The 16,539-nt window shown below is 38.0% G+C and overlaps 1 protein-coding gene across 1 annotated transcript in view; it reads left to right on the top strand.

The window, feature by feature from the left end:
- The window catches only part of RNGTT (RNA guanylyltransferase and 5'-phosphatase), a 183,323-nt gene that overhangs the window by 7,923 nt on the left and 158,861 nt on the right, over positions 1 to 16,539 (top strand). Inside the window, exons 3-6 of the mRNA XM_065731011.1 lie at positions 4,456 to 4,559; positions 4,686 to 4,774; positions 8,412 to 8,487; positions 11,681 to 11,930. Coding sequence (XP_065587083.1) covers positions 4,456 to 4,559; positions 4,686 to 4,774; positions 8,412 to 8,487; positions 11,681 to 11,930 — 519 coding nt within the window. The remainder of the gene's footprint in view (positions 1 to 4,455; positions 4,560 to 4,685; positions 4,775 to 8,411; positions 8,488 to 11,680; positions 11,931 to 16,539) is intronic.

Here is a 16,539-nt window from a genome sequence, read left to right as displayed (position 1 = left end):
TGTTGGATGGAAAAATAGGTTTTTTGTTTTTTTTTTTCCCAATGGGTTACTAGTTTAGTTTGCTAGCTCTTCAAAAATAATCTTCTGCTAAGAATTTTGTAGGTGCAAACCTATGAGAGCATGGCTGAGAGAATGAGTGTGGTAGTTGCTGTGATGTCAGGGTTTAGGAGCACAGCAAGGCCACCTGTGTTGCAAGTATACAGACACCAAAATGTTTCTATTTGTAGGAATTATGATCGATCAGACCATATGCAAGCACAGTCCAACCTCAGTTCAGTGACTGAAATGCTCCAGTTTCTGTGGTACCAATATTTCTTTGAATGGATTTTGGAATATTGTGACTGGATACTTTATGCTCTGTATGCTACGCATATGCATATGTGTGTGCATGCCATGCGTGCTTCATAGCTGTGGCTGAATTATACCAGATGCCCATATGGTTTACTGCTCCATTAAGTATGTGAGTAACAGTCACTTCACAGGATCTTCTCTTACATGTGAATGGTTTGTAATAATTGAAAAACAATAGCTGGCCAGAAATCCTGTAGTTCTGAGTTTCCTCCTAAACAGACATTTTGCTGTATTTCATTCCCATGTTAAGAAATTAAGTGCAGTATCCCAAAATGCTTAGTGATGGTTTGGGTCTGAAATATGTTGTAGTGTTCTCCTCACTCCTCTGTATCAACCAGGAGACTGAAATCTGTAAATGAATATGTTCAGAAGAATAATCTCTAAAAGTTTAAGGAAAAACATGATAGTATTCTTTGAGCTTAAATATTGCGATATGAAATTAATTTTTGTGCTTTCATAAATCTCAGTGGTAACTCTTTATTGCATGAGGGGTTTGGGGAAGTTTGAAGGCTTCTGGTGGGAGCATTTGAAGCTGCAGCTACTTGAGAATAGTGGGGTTGGGAATTAGCTTTGAATTTTCAGTACTGAAGTGGAATTGTATCCCCTAGTTTGAAATGGGAGAATGTTATCTGCAAAGCACAGATTAACTTGCATTTATTTAGTTCTCTGTTAACAACCTGTACTATTAAATGGTGTTACCTTTTAACTTGTCTTCCTGCTTTTATTAAGCAGCTCATTTTTGTGAAGGACGATACAGCACTTTCTTCAGTACCAACTCTGGTTTTGGAATGTGTTTCTTACTATGCTGCAACCGAATGAAAAATCCTATGCTTTAAAATTGTTTTCATTAAATCTTAATCTTATTTAAAAAAAATAACTTTTCCTCTTCGATATCTGAGGATATCTTGGAAACACGATACCTAACCTCGTATTTTAAATGAAAGAACCATTTATCCAGGTGAGCTATGCAGAATTTAAGGAGGAGAGTAGTTAGAGCCCTGCTTATATTGCTTTGTAGTGTATAGTGCCTCTTTTTTGGCAGATCTGAAAGGTTCTGTGTGGGTTCTGTCCTGTCCAATATCTTTATTGATGACCTGGGCTAGGGCATTGAGTACACCCTCACTAAGTTTGCAGATGACTCCAAGCTGGGTGGAAGTGTTAATGTGCCTGGGAGTATGAAGCCCAATGGAGGGATCTGCTCTGGGTGGATCACTGGGCCAAGGCCATTGGGATGAAGTTAATCAAGTCAAGTACTGGATTCTGCACTTCAGCCACAACAACCCCAAGCAGTGCTACTGGCTTGGGGCAGAGTGGCCAGAAGATTGTGTGGAAGAAACAGACCTAGAGGTGTTGTTCGGTGATTGCCTGAGTATGAGACAGCAGTGTGCCCAGGTGGCCAAGAAGACCAGTGGCATCCTGGTTTGTGTCAGAAATGGTGCAGCCAGCAGGAGCAGGGAAGAGATCATCCTTCTGTACTCAGCCCTGGTGAGGCTGCACCTTGAGTGTTCAGTACTCAGGGGTCCGGAGCACAAGTCTTATGGGGAGAGGCTAGGGAGCTGGGATTGTTCAGTTTGTAGAAGAGGAGGCTCGAGGGAGACCTCATTGCTCTCTACAACTACCTGGAGTGAGGTTGTAACAAAGAGGAGGTCAGCCTCTTCTCCTGCATAACTGATGACAAGATGAGAGGAAATGGCCTTATGTTGTGCCGAAGGAGATTCAGGTTGAATGCTAGGAACAATTTGTTCTCTAAGAGTGGTCAGGCACTGAAATGAGCTGCCCAGGGAGGTGGTGGAGTCACCATCTCTGAAGGTGTTTGAGTAATGTTTAGATGTTGCACTGAGGAATGTAGTTCAGAGGGAAGTATTGGTGGTAGATAGGCAGTTGGACTGGGTGGTCTGGGAGGTCTTTTCCAACCCTGGTGATTCTGAGATTGCCTGTGTAGAGCTATTGCTTGTGTAGAACAATAGAAAAATATCTAAAAGTTTTCATATAGCTATCTAATTTTAGATCTCTCTTCTGATCTTACCTTTATTTTTCCTTGCTTGCTGTCCTGTATGTTGTCCTAAAGGAACTGATGTGAGAACACGTTATTCTACTCTAAGCAGTAGTTTTTAATTGATTTTAGATCAGTGTTAGGGACCTACAGTGTAGCACCAGGAGTTTTTGTGTGGCCTTACTTATGACTAAAGTAGTCCTTGATGTTTGCTAAATGCTGTTGAAAGTGGAGGGAAAGTAATTTATTGCCTTTTGTACATTCCCTGCCAGGTTTATCACTGGGTAATATGCTGCTGTCAGTCTGTATGTTTAGCAGCTCAATTGGGACAAAATATTTGAAGTTTCAGGTGGGCCACTTCTGAAGTGCTTGTATTTCTGCAGTATGCTCACAGTAAATCATTCAGAATGAAATACACAATGTTGAAGTAAACAAAGAAGGAGAGGAAAAATTTAGAACTAATTTGGATAGTGGAGTACTGAGTGCTGCTGACACAACGTTATGACATGTTTTAACATCTGATAAGTAAAAATATTATGAATGTTACGCATGACTAGCTCTATAGATAATTGGAAATTTGCCTTTTGAGTCTACAAATTAACATATCTGTGTGGAACTACTGTGTCTGAACTGTATTCTAGTTAATTGGAGTTTATTTTCTGTGAATTGTCTGGAAGCAGTGTTTTAAGTTCTAATTTTTCCTGCTGCAATTCTAAATTATTGCCAGTCTGTTGACTGCAAGGTAAATAAAAACTGATTGAAATTCTATTAAGAATCTGTGTTAGAGTTCTCAATGTATTGAAGATGTGCTGTTCTTTTATGTTTCTGCACACGTAACATGCTTCAGTGCTAATGTACTTCTAAGTGTGCTACTGATGTCTTTTTAAAAAGACAATAGAATAAGGGTTTTGTTAAGACTGCTTGTAAAACAGCTTTTAAATAGGCGTCTGATTTCATGGTGAAGATCCTTATTGAAAGCATGATGTCCTGCTTTTTGACCAAAAGCAATTACTTGTACTTATGAAATAGGAAGCCAGGAATGCTTTCAGTGCATAAATGTATTTAGTAAGCTGGTTTTGTACAGTCATAAGGGAGTTTTATGGTTGGAAGAAGTTTTGCTGAACCAAGGATGAATTTCGACAGAATGGAGGAAGCTAGCATTGAGTCAAAAGGCTGTCATACAACTTTGTTATCCTGTTCTGTTTTTCTGTAATTTCCTATATCTGTGACATAAAGCAATGCATTTCTGCAGAAGTTGGGATGACGTGTTTTCCACTGCTGTTAGGAACTCTATTATGAAATTGGAAGGGTTTCGTTTTCCCTTGTTAACTTAAATGAGGAGTCAGTAGAATTCATGTTGCTGGTGAGCTGTGTGTAAGGTGCCGCCTAGTGGAACTCTTGCTTTTTTATCTTAAGTTTTGAAATGTTAACTTCCATATAGCACCTATAGAAGAATTACTTCACAGCTGTGAAATCAAACATGAACGTGCACAGGGTAATGGATAAGGCAGCTTTGATTCAGGTACATCCTAACATCTGTATGGTTAAAACTGCCAGCTCAGTTACCTGCAGCACCTTGCAAGATTTCAAGTTGTTTCAGTGTTCAAGGAAACACAGGGAATTTTTATTTTAAACTTGAAAGTGTTCCTTTTTTTTCACTCTACTAAATGCATAAACTAAGGTAAGGTTTTTTTCTTATGAGAGGATACTTAAACATGAGTTTCAGTAGGTAATTTTTCTTATGGTAGTTGCCCTGAGTTGTGTTATGTAAAGCTGACATGACTTTATATGGTATATTTGTCTTTTAACATATTTAGATAGTTCTTCAACAGATCTTTTGTTAGCAAATTTTTCTTATTTGGGAATACTGGGGGAAACAAGTTGTTATTATTTTTTTTAATTGGTAACTGAAACTAATTCAGGCACAAGCTTTCACAAAGAGTAGATGATTGATGGTGGTAGAATGAAGCTTATAGGTGTTTTCTGAATGCAGTATTTCCAAGATTTCAAGCTTGGAATAGTAGTTTGCTATTTTAAATTTGGTTATTATTAACAAAATTGTTTGTGCATTAATACTTGAGCTGAATGTATACAATTACTTTATTTTCTAGGTTAAAATGGGTTTGCTGGTAGACTTGACCAACACCAATAGATTCTATGATAGGAACGATATACAGAAAGAGGGGATTAAATATATAAAGCTCCAGTGTAAAGGGTAAGTTGTTTGTATTCTTTGTAGTTTTTAACTTGAAATATCACACTGAAGTAATAACTTTTTTTTTCATTTTGATTTTTCTGTTCCCTTTTCTCCCAACTCATTCCTATCTTATTTGTTTATCAGGCATGGTGAGTGCCCTACACCTGAGAATACAGAAACATTTATCCGTGTATGTGAACATTTCAGTGAAAAAAATCCCACAGAACTTATAGGTACGTCTGATCTGTTAACAGCAAAAATTAATAGAAATTTATTTTTTAATCACTCCTGACAGTCCCTTATTCTTGTCAGCCTTAGCAAAGGGTTTTCTGCAGTACAGTGTTTATTCATAGACAGATTTGATTATTTTTTTAACTCTAGAGAAGACTTTTTCTTTTTACAGAAGCCTGCATGTTTCCATATACTTCAGTTTGATTACAGCCACTTTATGCGGAAGAAATGTACGAAAACTGTCTACAAGATGCCTGTGTTGTTTTTGAAACTTCTGATAGAAATGAAGATTATACATTGCTTAAGTGTTGTTTTGATACTCAGTGGTCTGACTTACTTGCTGCCCTTTTTTATAGCTGACTGATTAGAGACTCTTCAGCGGATTTCACAAAGCAGCTAATTAATTGGTAGAAATTGGTAGTAGATATTGGGCTAAGTTTTTCTTCTGTGGTATACTGTCTTACAAACATTTAAACATTTACTATAAGATTTTTTTTTCCTCCTCAGAGCAAAAATAAAAAACAATTGGAGTGGCTTTTAGTTAAGACCATTTTATTCTGATTTCTGTTAAGCACTTTAATGCTTAACTCTGTTTGCAGAGTGTCAGAGATGAGAAATTACTGTGCAGCTGGGTTTCCAGAGGCAAGAGGAGTTTTGTCATTGGGCATCTTTGATGATAATTCTGTACCCTTACTGAGTAGGAATATTTGTCTGACTTAGGAAAGCATAGAACAGTTGTTTGCGTAGGTGCCATTGATAAGAGCTTGGTAAACTAAGCTTGTGTGTTCAAACAGTTTAGGATTTGTATTGAGTCTTAGAACAGCAGAAGTTGGAAGGGACTTCTGGAAATCATCTAGCTTATCACCCCTCTGCAGAGCAGAGTCAGCTGAAGCAGATCGCTCACTTTTGACAGCTTCCAAGGGTAGGACTCCACAACATCTTTTGGCAGCATGTTCCAGTGTTCGATGACTTTTACAATGAAGTATTTTTTCCTAGTGTTTAAACAGCATTTCTCATATTTCAATTTGTGCTCATTTTTTTCTTTTCAATGGATACCACTGAGAATCTTATTTTATCAATGCCTGAGAGATTTACTTGGGACACATAATTCATTTTTTCACACAATTTAGTTTTAGATACTTCGTTTCACATAGGGATTTTTGAGACTTCTGTTTTCTTCCTTGAACAAACACAAGTATGTGATATGAAAAATGAGAAACTGCTAAATGAGAGTAAGTGGCATCAGCCATCAAACAATATTTTGGAAATTGGAATTTCTAGGAAATGTGGCTAGCATTACGATACCTATGAAATGGATCTAAGATCATCCAGTTCAGCTGTCCATCTACCACCAGTATTTCTCCACTATACCACATCCCTCAGTATGATGTCCAAATGTTTCTTGAACACCTCCAGGGCTGATGACTCAACCACCTCCCTGGGCAGCCCATTCCAGCACGATCATTCTTTCAGAGAAGAATTTCCTAAAGTCCGACCTGAACCTTCCCTGATGCAACTTAAGGCCATTCCTTCTAGTCCTAATGCTAGTAATGTGGAAGAAGCAGCTGACTCCCAGCTCACCACAACCTCCCTTCAGGTGGTTATAGAGAGTGATAAGGTTTCCCCTGAGCCTCATCTTCTCCAGACTAAATAATCCTAGCTCCCTCAGCCACTCCCCATAAGGTCTGTGCTCCAGACCCTTCACAGCTTCGTTGCCCTTCTCTGGACACTTCCAGGGCTTTAATGTCACTCTTGCAGTGAGGGGCCCAAAACTGAACACAGTACTTGAGGTGTAGCCTTGCCAGGGCAGAGTACAGAGGGATAATCTCTTCCATTTGGTTCACTTCTGTGAGGCCAAAAAAGCTGAACAGATTGAATATTCAAAGTGAAATGTTGGGATTTTCCATTTTTCTTCCATGAGTTAGGGAAAAGTTGTTTCTGGTTCTGAATGCTTTGTTTCCTCTTCTGAAAGAGCTCCAGAGGAGTCAGTGTGGAGGATGTTTTTATCAGAAGTGAAAGCAATCTGCAGCAGTGATGCAGTCATTCCTTTCCAAGCCATTGGTCTCACTGCTGAAATGCTTCTTATCTTTGTCATGAGTATAAAATTATTGGCTTAACCTTCTTGGTAGAAGTAACAGCTGTAGGGCTTATTGATAGCAATTGTGTGCCATTACTTTGCCAGTGTCAGGATTAGATATGAAAAAAGGCTCAAATGCAAATGATAAGTGAACAAAATTTTCTATTCATCTAGAACACTATAGGATGGAAGCTATATTTTTGCAACTTGAAGGACTGCAGCGTGCCTGCCAGCTTAAAGGAAACAAAATGCAAAGATTTTGCTTAAGCCAGTAACAAAAGAGAAATGATTACTGGGAACAAATTCTATAAGTAGGCTGAAATTAATTTCATTTGATGCAAATTAGATTTTTTTGTGGTTATTAATGGTTAGAATGTGTGAATCCAAGAAATTCCTAGCAGATTTTGTGTTTCTTTATTAAGAAAAGAAGGTTGGAGTGAAAGGGAAGTGAGTCACAAAACCAACCCTGATGCAGTTGGTGTGTATTTTTGTGTACCTGTGCGAAGTTTCTGCTCTTTGGAGGAATTCTGTCTTGGCTTTAAAACAAATAAATAAATTGCTTTCAGTGTAAGTGTAGGGTGTAGTACTCAAATTTAATCTGAATAAGGCTCAAGTGAATTATTGCTGACTTAGTCTCCTAACTATGGCAGAGAAATAAGTGAATTAATAAAAGCTTGCTTTGTAGTTAGAACTTAAAAGCATATTATTTATTGAATAATAATTGTACTCGCTTTTAGTGGAAACTTTAGTACTGTTATATTTGCTGCTTAAAAAAATGAAGTGGGAGGAAGAGTCAACATCTTGCCTAAATTCTTCACAGCCTTTTAGTGACACAAGTTTTGAACTTGGTTTGTTTATCACTAGATGGTGCTGTTGCCTTGAGATGAGAGAAAGGAACAGGGAAAGGGGATAAAAGGAATTCCAATACCTTTGACTCTTCCCTTCCTTTCACTGTAAAGTAGAGTAAAAATATTTCCTTTTTTAAATGTAATAACTATTTCAAGGTTGTTGTGGTATTGTATAGAGTCTTTTTTTTTTCTTCCCAAAATTAATGTCTGGTCTTAGCATGGTAATTACAAATCTGACTTAGAATTTTAGTCTGGCACTGCATTCAAGTTTGAAATGGGATAATCTCGGTATGATTTTTATGCCCAATGATGTGAAATAAATGTAATGCTTGTTGAATCCATTCAAAGCTCAGCTATCAAATTTGACTGCATTGTCTCCTGATGAGAACGTGAGCATTTAAAAACAAACAAGAACAACAGAAACCCAAACCAGACAACTTTGTATCTTGTCTGCATTAGCCATATCTGAGTTGGATTAAGTTAGTGCTCTTGATCTGAAACAATCTGAAGTGTCCTATACTCTTGCTGCTGATAATTTGCAGGAAGAATATAAGAAGTTTTTAGGCTTTTGTGCATTAGGTAGTCTGCCCTGTCTTGATGGGAGGGGAGGTAACTCATTCCTGATGAAGATAGAATGATCAAAACCTCACTTGTGAACTTAAACATGTTTGTTAAAAATACTTTCAAATGATTATGTTCTTTTGTTTCATCTAGGTGTCCATTGCACGCATGGTTTCAATAGAACTGGATTTCTCATCTGTGCCTTCTTGGTTGAGAAGCTGGACTGGAGGTAACTGAATTTTAGTTCTTAGGGATTTGTGGACCAAAAGAATCTTCAGTGTGTTTCATTTGTTGTCCTGGCAGCTTTTCTTATGTATTCACTGTTGAACTTCCTACTAATTTTGAGCAAACAACCTATCTTAGCATTATTCATATCATGTTTTGGTAGCTTAGCCTTGGTCAAACTCCTTGGATCTGGTAGGTAGAAGTCAGCTATACCTGCTGTGTGAGGTCTCCTGGAAATGTATGGATTGTGCTGGGTCACTCCCCTGCGACATACCCACGCTCTAAGTGAAAACAGTTCAGGGGAGCCTGAAGTATTATTTCTTCTGTTTTGTGTGTGGGCTCTTTTAGGTTCTTGAATTCTAAGAAAGTAGCTAAAGAAGCAACAGTGTGACAAGTGCCCTTGTGAAGGGGTAGTGGGAAGGCAAAGGTGTTTCCTGCCTGCTGTTTGGTTGCAGCCCATTTCTACAAAAGCACCTGTTTGTTGAGTGATTTAAAGACTTTGCCCTCATAAGAGATCCTTTTTCAGATAATACTTTAAAAAAAAAAATGCTAGGCTGAGCCATGCTGACAAGCCTGATTTTGGATGTATGGTGGTGTTCATGAAACACTGTTTCTATGATGGCTGGGTCACTTGCAGAGCATGTCACTTAACAAGACCCCTCTGCATTTTGATGGTATTTCTTGTACAGTCCTTTAAGTGAAGAAAATTTCACTCCCGTTCTTGCATGTTTTTGTGATATATTTCTGGTTATTTGTTGATTACCATGTATAGGCAAGCAGTTTGCAAAGTAGTAGGTCATTGTCTTCTGTTAGTGAGCTTAGAGTGAAGACACTGGAGTAATGGAGACAGAATCCCATTAATGGTGGGTGGCTGAATCTTGGCAGAATCTTAGCTGACTGCAGGAAGGTACAAAGATTGTTATAGTGTGATTATAGTTACTCTTACAAAGTAGAAAATTGGTTTGCTTTTAATCTAACAACTTAAAAGCAGCATACAATGATCAGACTCAATATTGGTCCTTTGCTCTGAAGAGGAAATGCACTTGAAAGCAGTTTCAAATAGATTTATACAGTTGTTTTACTCTTAAACCTCTGTGGGTAAAGCCTTAAAACTTAGCAGCCATATAATTTTGTTTGCTCGCTTTGTTCAAATAGCTGATTGCATCAATTTGCTCTTCTCTGTCAAATTATTTTAACAGAATGTCCAGATGTCACTTAATAAAAATGTCCACCGCAAAATAATTTCTGCAAGGTGGTAGTAAGTGCTAAGCATTGTATGAAGATAAAGCCAGTTTGCTGTATCATCCTTTAAAATAAGGCAGTGTCGTTTGCTGAAGAGGAAATAAGGCTTTCCTAATGGAAAAATCCATCCATATTCATTTCTGAAGTGTATGGTACAAGAGTACTGCTGATGCATTGTGAATTGAGATGCATTTTATACTTAGTTTAAAGAAAGGTCATCTAGAATGAAAGCCCTCCAGCTAGTTATCAGAAACCTTAGTTTTCTTTTTTATAACTTTTTCCCCAAAGACTACTCTGTCTCTAGAACTTGCAGAGTATGTTTTCCTACAGCAGATTTCAAGCTCAGAAACCTAGCACTGTGTCTTTTGACTTTTCTTACCGTATACTCCATAATAGCCTAGAGCTCTTGTAATACAATGGGAGATAAATGTGGACGTGTTTCAGGCTGTATCTCTTTTAGTTGTTTTGAACTTGCAATGACATTGATTTCAGCAGGTGTAAAACGATTTAAGTAAGTTACCAAAATAAAAATTGTCTTGTGTGTAAGAAATTAGGAGTCCAAAGAAACAGTATGAGGAGGATGGATCTTTTCTAAATAACTCGGATTATTTAACTGTCGTTTCTGAGATGTGATGACCATCTGATAGCCTCACTTCTGAAATTGCATTGTTCTCCACTCTTAATAAGAGAGAACCAAACTTACCTGGTTCTTGGGAAGTGCCTTTCTCTGTACTGGGACGCTTGTCTCATACTGGACAGATCAGGCAAAAAATGCCTTCTGTTTTTTTCTAACTTTAGATACATGATTTTCTTGTACCAGTGATAGGCTACTTTCATATTTAAAAAATAAAATAAAATCATAGCAAGTAGTATGTGCTTTTGTTCCAGCTTAAAGATTCCTCCTTGTCAAGAAGCCTAGTGAGGGCATTTACCTTTCATGGTCTCTCTATGCTTTTACATAGAATCACCAAGGTTGGAAAAGACCTCCAAGATCATACAGTCCAAACATCCACCAAGCAGCAGTATTTCCCTACTAAGCCATTTCTCTCAGTAAAGCATGTAACGGTTTTTTGAGGACCTCCAAGGACGGTGACTCCTCCATATCCCTGGGCAGCCTATTCTGACCATTCTTTCAGGGAAGGAATCTTTCCCAGTGTCCAACCTAAATAGCAAGATTTCTAATTGTTGTGGGGTATTACTGCTCCATAGAATTGTCTGTTTTCATAGGCTCTATGAAAACAGCAATAAAATTATTGAAAGATGATACCGGTCCACTGGTTCTTGAAATTGTTCTTGTGCTGTGCTCATTGTCGTATGTTTTGTAGTGCTTTCCAGTTGACTGGGGCATGACTGTTAGTTTTGGTTTCTAACTTTTTTTGTTATCTGGTCTCCATTTTATTGCTGCAATTAAGGTTAAGTGTTAGCTGCGTAGGAAAGGGCTTCTAAAATGCAGTTTGAGGGAAATGTCCTGTAAGAGAAAGTCATTTCAAAAGACTTGAATGCTTCCTGCCAAAGTGTTTGTAAAACCTCTAAATAAAAATGAAGTCCTTAGACAGAAGAGTGTAGTTATTCAAATATCACTTTAATTTCTTTTAAATAAGCTTTTTAAGTTTTTTCTCTTAATTCAGTCTGTAACCTATGTGTCACTCATTCATTTTTCTACAGCAATAATAAAAATTATAATAGAAGTTTTACCAGAGTGACCAGCTGACTGCTCTTTGCTGTAGTTAGGGATGAAGCAGACCAAGCTGCAGTTATTTTTGTGAATATATACGATGCAAGATCAACACAATTTAAACGTGATGCTTTGAATGTTGTGAACATTTTTGCAGTTGTCATTTTAGGATTTTTTCTGAGGTCTTGGTACTTATAAATTTTAAGCATGTTTTAGTCATACTGTTCCTTATAACGAATAAATAAAGCATACAGAGTAATTTCCAATTTTTATTTGACAGTATTGAGGCAGCTGTGGCTACCTTTGCTCAGGCTAGACCACCAGGTATTTATAAAGGTGACTATTTGAAGGAATTATTCCGTCGTTATGGAGATGAAGATGATGCACCATCACCACCTGAGCTACCAGAATGGTGCTTTGAGGATGATGAAGAGGAAGATGATGACAATGGTAAAACAGGAGGCCAAGAATCAGAACCTGGATCATCGAGCTCTTCCTTTGGCAAGAGGAGAAAAGAACACCTAAAACTGGTATTTTTGATTAAGAACTTAAAATTCTAATTGCTAAACATGCATAAACTTGCAGTCATCTGTTACTACACTGTAAGTGCTAGACAAGTGCCAGTGTTCTTGCAAGTCAGGAACTAGTAGTGTTGTCTCTAACCAGAGGCAACATTTTTTTGTTGTTATTTCCTATATGAACACTGAACTTTGACGTTCAAAGCCTTCATTATTTCAGTGGTATCAGTGACTTAATTTTTTCAGATACAACCTTCCTTGAAGCTTCAGTCTAAATATAAAAGTTATTTGTAGTTATCTGATCTGTCACAAGAGGTGAAATGTTATGGGGTTGTAAAACAGTATTTTTTTTTTTTTTTTGTAGCTGCGTGGATTAAATATCGGTCTTTTAAATTCAGTGCTCATTTTTGGAATGAGAGGATTGAGAATAAGATTAGCTAAAGGAAATGTAGTTTTTAGAAACCCAAGGCAATTCTGAAATTACTTTTTTTTTTCCAAAGATTTTTATATCTATAGAATGATAAGAAATATGGAAATCACTTGTGATTTTGACATAAATTTGAATAATTCCAATGAATTAATTCTTTGTAGTTATGTGTGGAATTAATATTCAAGTATGAAGAATATACTTGTTTTTGTCTTGTTCTCTCCAACCCCATGACTTTTATCTAGAAATAAAGTAGAGGAGAATATTACTGAGAACTTAACTAAATCAAATTCCTTTTGCATGCTACTAGGCTATTTTGCTTGTGTTCTGAGGTGTATTTGTTTGCAAACACTTGGAAATCCTCACATGAAACATGCTGCCAAAATGCATTTTGCTGTTACCGCAGCTGTTCATCATGGTTTTCAGATGGTGTATGGTAGAAACTAGTCTGAAAGGAATATAATATGTCCAAAGAAGAAAGATGAACTTCAAAAATTTTCCAATAATCCATCAGCTGTAATAAGACTACTGACATTGTAGAAGTATTCAAAATATGCTCAGGGATGTGGCTGTCACTGCCATTAATCTTGCAGTAAAAGATGAATACCTGAACTTTTATTTGGGTTGGAACTGCCAAACTGTTTTTTTTTTTTTTGACTTGTGTTTTGATGCATTAGTAATTGAGGTGTGATGGTGAGGCTGAAGACATCTGTTTTTCCACAGGTATAAAACTAAATCAATGTAACAGGAATCACAATACTGTTTTCTTAGTCTTTTTCTTATCTGCCAGCATAGATTTTTTGAAAGCTGGAAGCTAAATTATACGAATAAGCATATTAATAACTAAAACTTAATTAAGAGTTAGAGAATTTATGAAAGATCATCTAGTTAATATGCATATTCGTATAATTCAGTTTTGCAGCTCTGGAGGAACAGTCTTTGGCATGAAGAAGAGGAACGGGGAAAATTCTTTACCATGATACTTGGCTGGCAGATTGGACTGCATCTTAACTGAGTAGAGATGGATACAGTCTATTTGTGATTCCTTGTAAATATGCAATCTACAGGGAGAATTATTAACAGGTAAATACCTCTTCCTTAGATTTTCTTATAGAGTCATAGAATGCCCTGAGTTGGAAAGTACACACAAGGATCATAGAGTCCAACTCCTTATTCCACAGAGCCTCACCCAAAAATCAGACCATATTACTGAGAGTGTTGTCCAGACTTGAGCTCTGGCAAGCTCAGTACTATGACCACTGCCCTGGGCATCCTGTTCCATACCCACTGCCCTCTGGTGCAGGCTCTGTCCCTAACCCCTAACTGCCCCTCCCCTGACACAGCTCCATGCTGTTCCCTTGGGCCCTGTCACTGGCACAGAGCTCAGTGCTGACCTCTGCTCCTTGTGAGGAGCTGCAGCTGCCATGAGGCCTCCCCTCAGCCTCCTATTTTGGCTGAACAGAGCAAGGGACCTCTGCCACTCCTCATACATCTTCTCCTTTATGCCCTTTACCATCTTTGTAGCCCTCTTTTGGACACTCTGATAGTCTTTATATTATGGTGCACAAACGGTGCACAGTACACAAGGTGAGCACAACACAGAGTGAAACAACCCCTTCACTTGCCCACTGGCAATTCTGTGCTTGATGCACTCCAGGCTATGGTTGGTCTTCCTGGCTGCCTGGGCATGCTGTTCAGTTTACTGTCAGCCATGGCCCCCCAAATCTTTCAGTGGTGCTCTCTGCTCTGTAGGTATAATCAGTTATTTTATTATCCGAAGGGCTAACTGTTCATTGTTACTTTTGATTTCCTATGGCAGATGTTTTCAGATTTCCAATGTCTTCTCAAAAGTCTTAAGGATATGTAATGCCAAACTGAATGGGACTGGTATGATACTGATGTTCCGAAATGTTTTCATTTGACCCAAATCTTTGAGGGACTAGAAGAAAAGTTCTGGTGGTAGAGATTATCTCTCAGGCATCTCATTGGAGCAGATGCCCAAAACAAAAACTCAGCTCAGAGAGAGATGTAAGCATACTGCACGTTTCATAAATTCTCTCTTGGACAGTAGGATGTTGATGTCAAAATGTTGATGTCAAAAATTCTTGGCAGCCCTTATTTTTTTTTCCTCCCTCTGTGGTATATAAGCTGTTGGAACCTCTAGAACACTACAGTTTCCTTTGTCAACATCTGAAAATAGTTGACAGGTAACAGTGGGTCTGTTAGCTGACACCTAAAATCTCACTTTGGGGGGAAAAAAAATTCTCCCAAGTGTTTAGCAAATAGGACAGTGAGTTATACTTCTGAGTCAAAACTTTCAAACTTTTCATGGGTCAAACAGATCTTTTAATGTTTATTAAGAAGTACCATCTGTTCTATTCCTATGTAAGTCATGCATTTCACAGGAAGTACAGGGTGTAACATGCACTGCTTCTAAAATGGGTGGTTATGTCTCAACAAGTCTGGAAGTGGTGGTTACTACTAGTGATTTCCTTTGTGATTTTTGAGGGGAACTGTCTTGGTTGGTTGTGAGTTGGAGGGAAGCCATTAACCTTCATAGCTGATATAGTTAACCAGGGTAATATTTAAGTATCAGAGTACACCAATTGTAAATATCAGTGATTTTTCTTTTTCTAATCTACCTTTTTAAAATCTATTTTAGCCAATATTTAATACCTGTACTGTACCTATACTTCGTTGGATACAGGGGAAATGTTATTTTCTCTTTTTTGCAGCAGTGGTTTTTTATGTACTTTATCCCTATAGTCTGTATGTTTAATTCAGACTATTCTTGTCATTCTATATCCTGTCATGTTGACCCACATTTTTCTGAGCCTTTGGTGCCTGTAATTGAACACGAGCCTCAAGCTAAAGCCACCTCAGTGCTTAACGGGGAGGAATTAATTTTGTATGTCTTAAGGCTTATACTTCTGTTTGTTAGTATAATATGTTAGTCTGTATCTCAGTATAATTGCCTTCTAAAAGATGGACTAATGCTAATTCAGCATGTAGTCTGTCTCTGCTTCCTTTTTCTCTAATTTTTCACAAGTGTGTGTATGTGTAATCTTTTATTGCTCTTCTTCTCTCTTCCAGAAGATGCATATCTTTTGTTACATTTCAGAACGTTTAATCTCTGGAGAGCTTACTTTGAGTGTTTTGCATTTGATCCAGTCTCTCAGTAGCTGAAGATGGCAATCACCCAGGCCTGGTGATAGTTGTTGGGGTTAGGGAGGTGTAGAGTTGGAGCTGTGTGCTTCCACCCCCTCCTCCACTTGCTGTTCTAAATCTGACCTGAGATGCTGCCACTTCTCCTCCAACTGAAACGATGGGCATAGGGATGTGGTGGGAAGGGTAAAGAATTTGAGAAATACGGATGATATGAAGGTTGTGCAGAGCGTAGCTGCTAAAAACATGTAGTGACCTGAGATCTTGAGGTACTGTTGCTGAGCTTACTTCTCTTGCATCTCTGCACCATATTCATCCCATTTCCATGGTGTTGTTGTCACTTCAATAACAGTGCAGAAAATAGATGGGTTTGGCTCAGTTCTGGCACCTTGTCAAAGAAATTATGTGTGAAACCTGGAGCATTGAGTTTACCAAGTATCAATATGCAGATGGCTCATCTTATTTTCTTACTGCTGTGGCTTTAGCCATTGAGTGCATTGATGCCTGACTTTATTCAGTAAAAGCATCGTGTTGCCTGTTAAGTCTCTGTTTACACTAGCATCCTGGATGTGTCTGGCTCCCTGAGTTGATTATACTTGTAGGCTGCAGTAATTAAATGAAATAGTCTGTGTTCTGTCCTACTATTGTATAACCTCATCTTCACCCTATGATGTCTGCCCTTTGCTCCTCATCCCCCTAGTCGTCTTGTTTCAAATTGATGGTGTTACAGTGTGACTATCAGGAGAATGGAGAAGGCAGTGTGAAAAAGCAAAAGCTTGGCTTCTGCGTCCAATTATAAGCTGTACTTCTTAATTCTTTCGTACTTGCATCTCAAGTCGTAACTGTGTTTTTTTGTGTGTGAGAATTTTTGAAACTGCTCAAATTGTGGCAATACAGTATCTCACACTTGTGAAAGCAGCATGCAGCTGATTTTAGTTCATAGGCTAACTTGATTGTACTATGCACTCTGATGTTAGCAACTCCAAAACCATTTGTGTAATTGCATAATTCTCTTAATCAGTCTGCAAG

The sequence above is a fragment of the Cyrtonyx montezumae genome, unplaced genomic scaffold, assembly GCF_038088225.1.
Source record: "Cyrtonyx montezumae isolate F1298 unplaced genomic scaffold, pur_monq_1.0 scaffold_13, whole genome shotgun sequence".
Taxonomy (NCBI): domain Eukaryota; kingdom Metazoa; phylum Chordata; class Aves; order Galliformes; family Odontophoridae; genus Cyrtonyx; species Cyrtonyx montezumae.
Note: the sequence above shows the minus strand (reverse complement) of the source record. Positions and strands in the feature narration are given on the sequence as shown.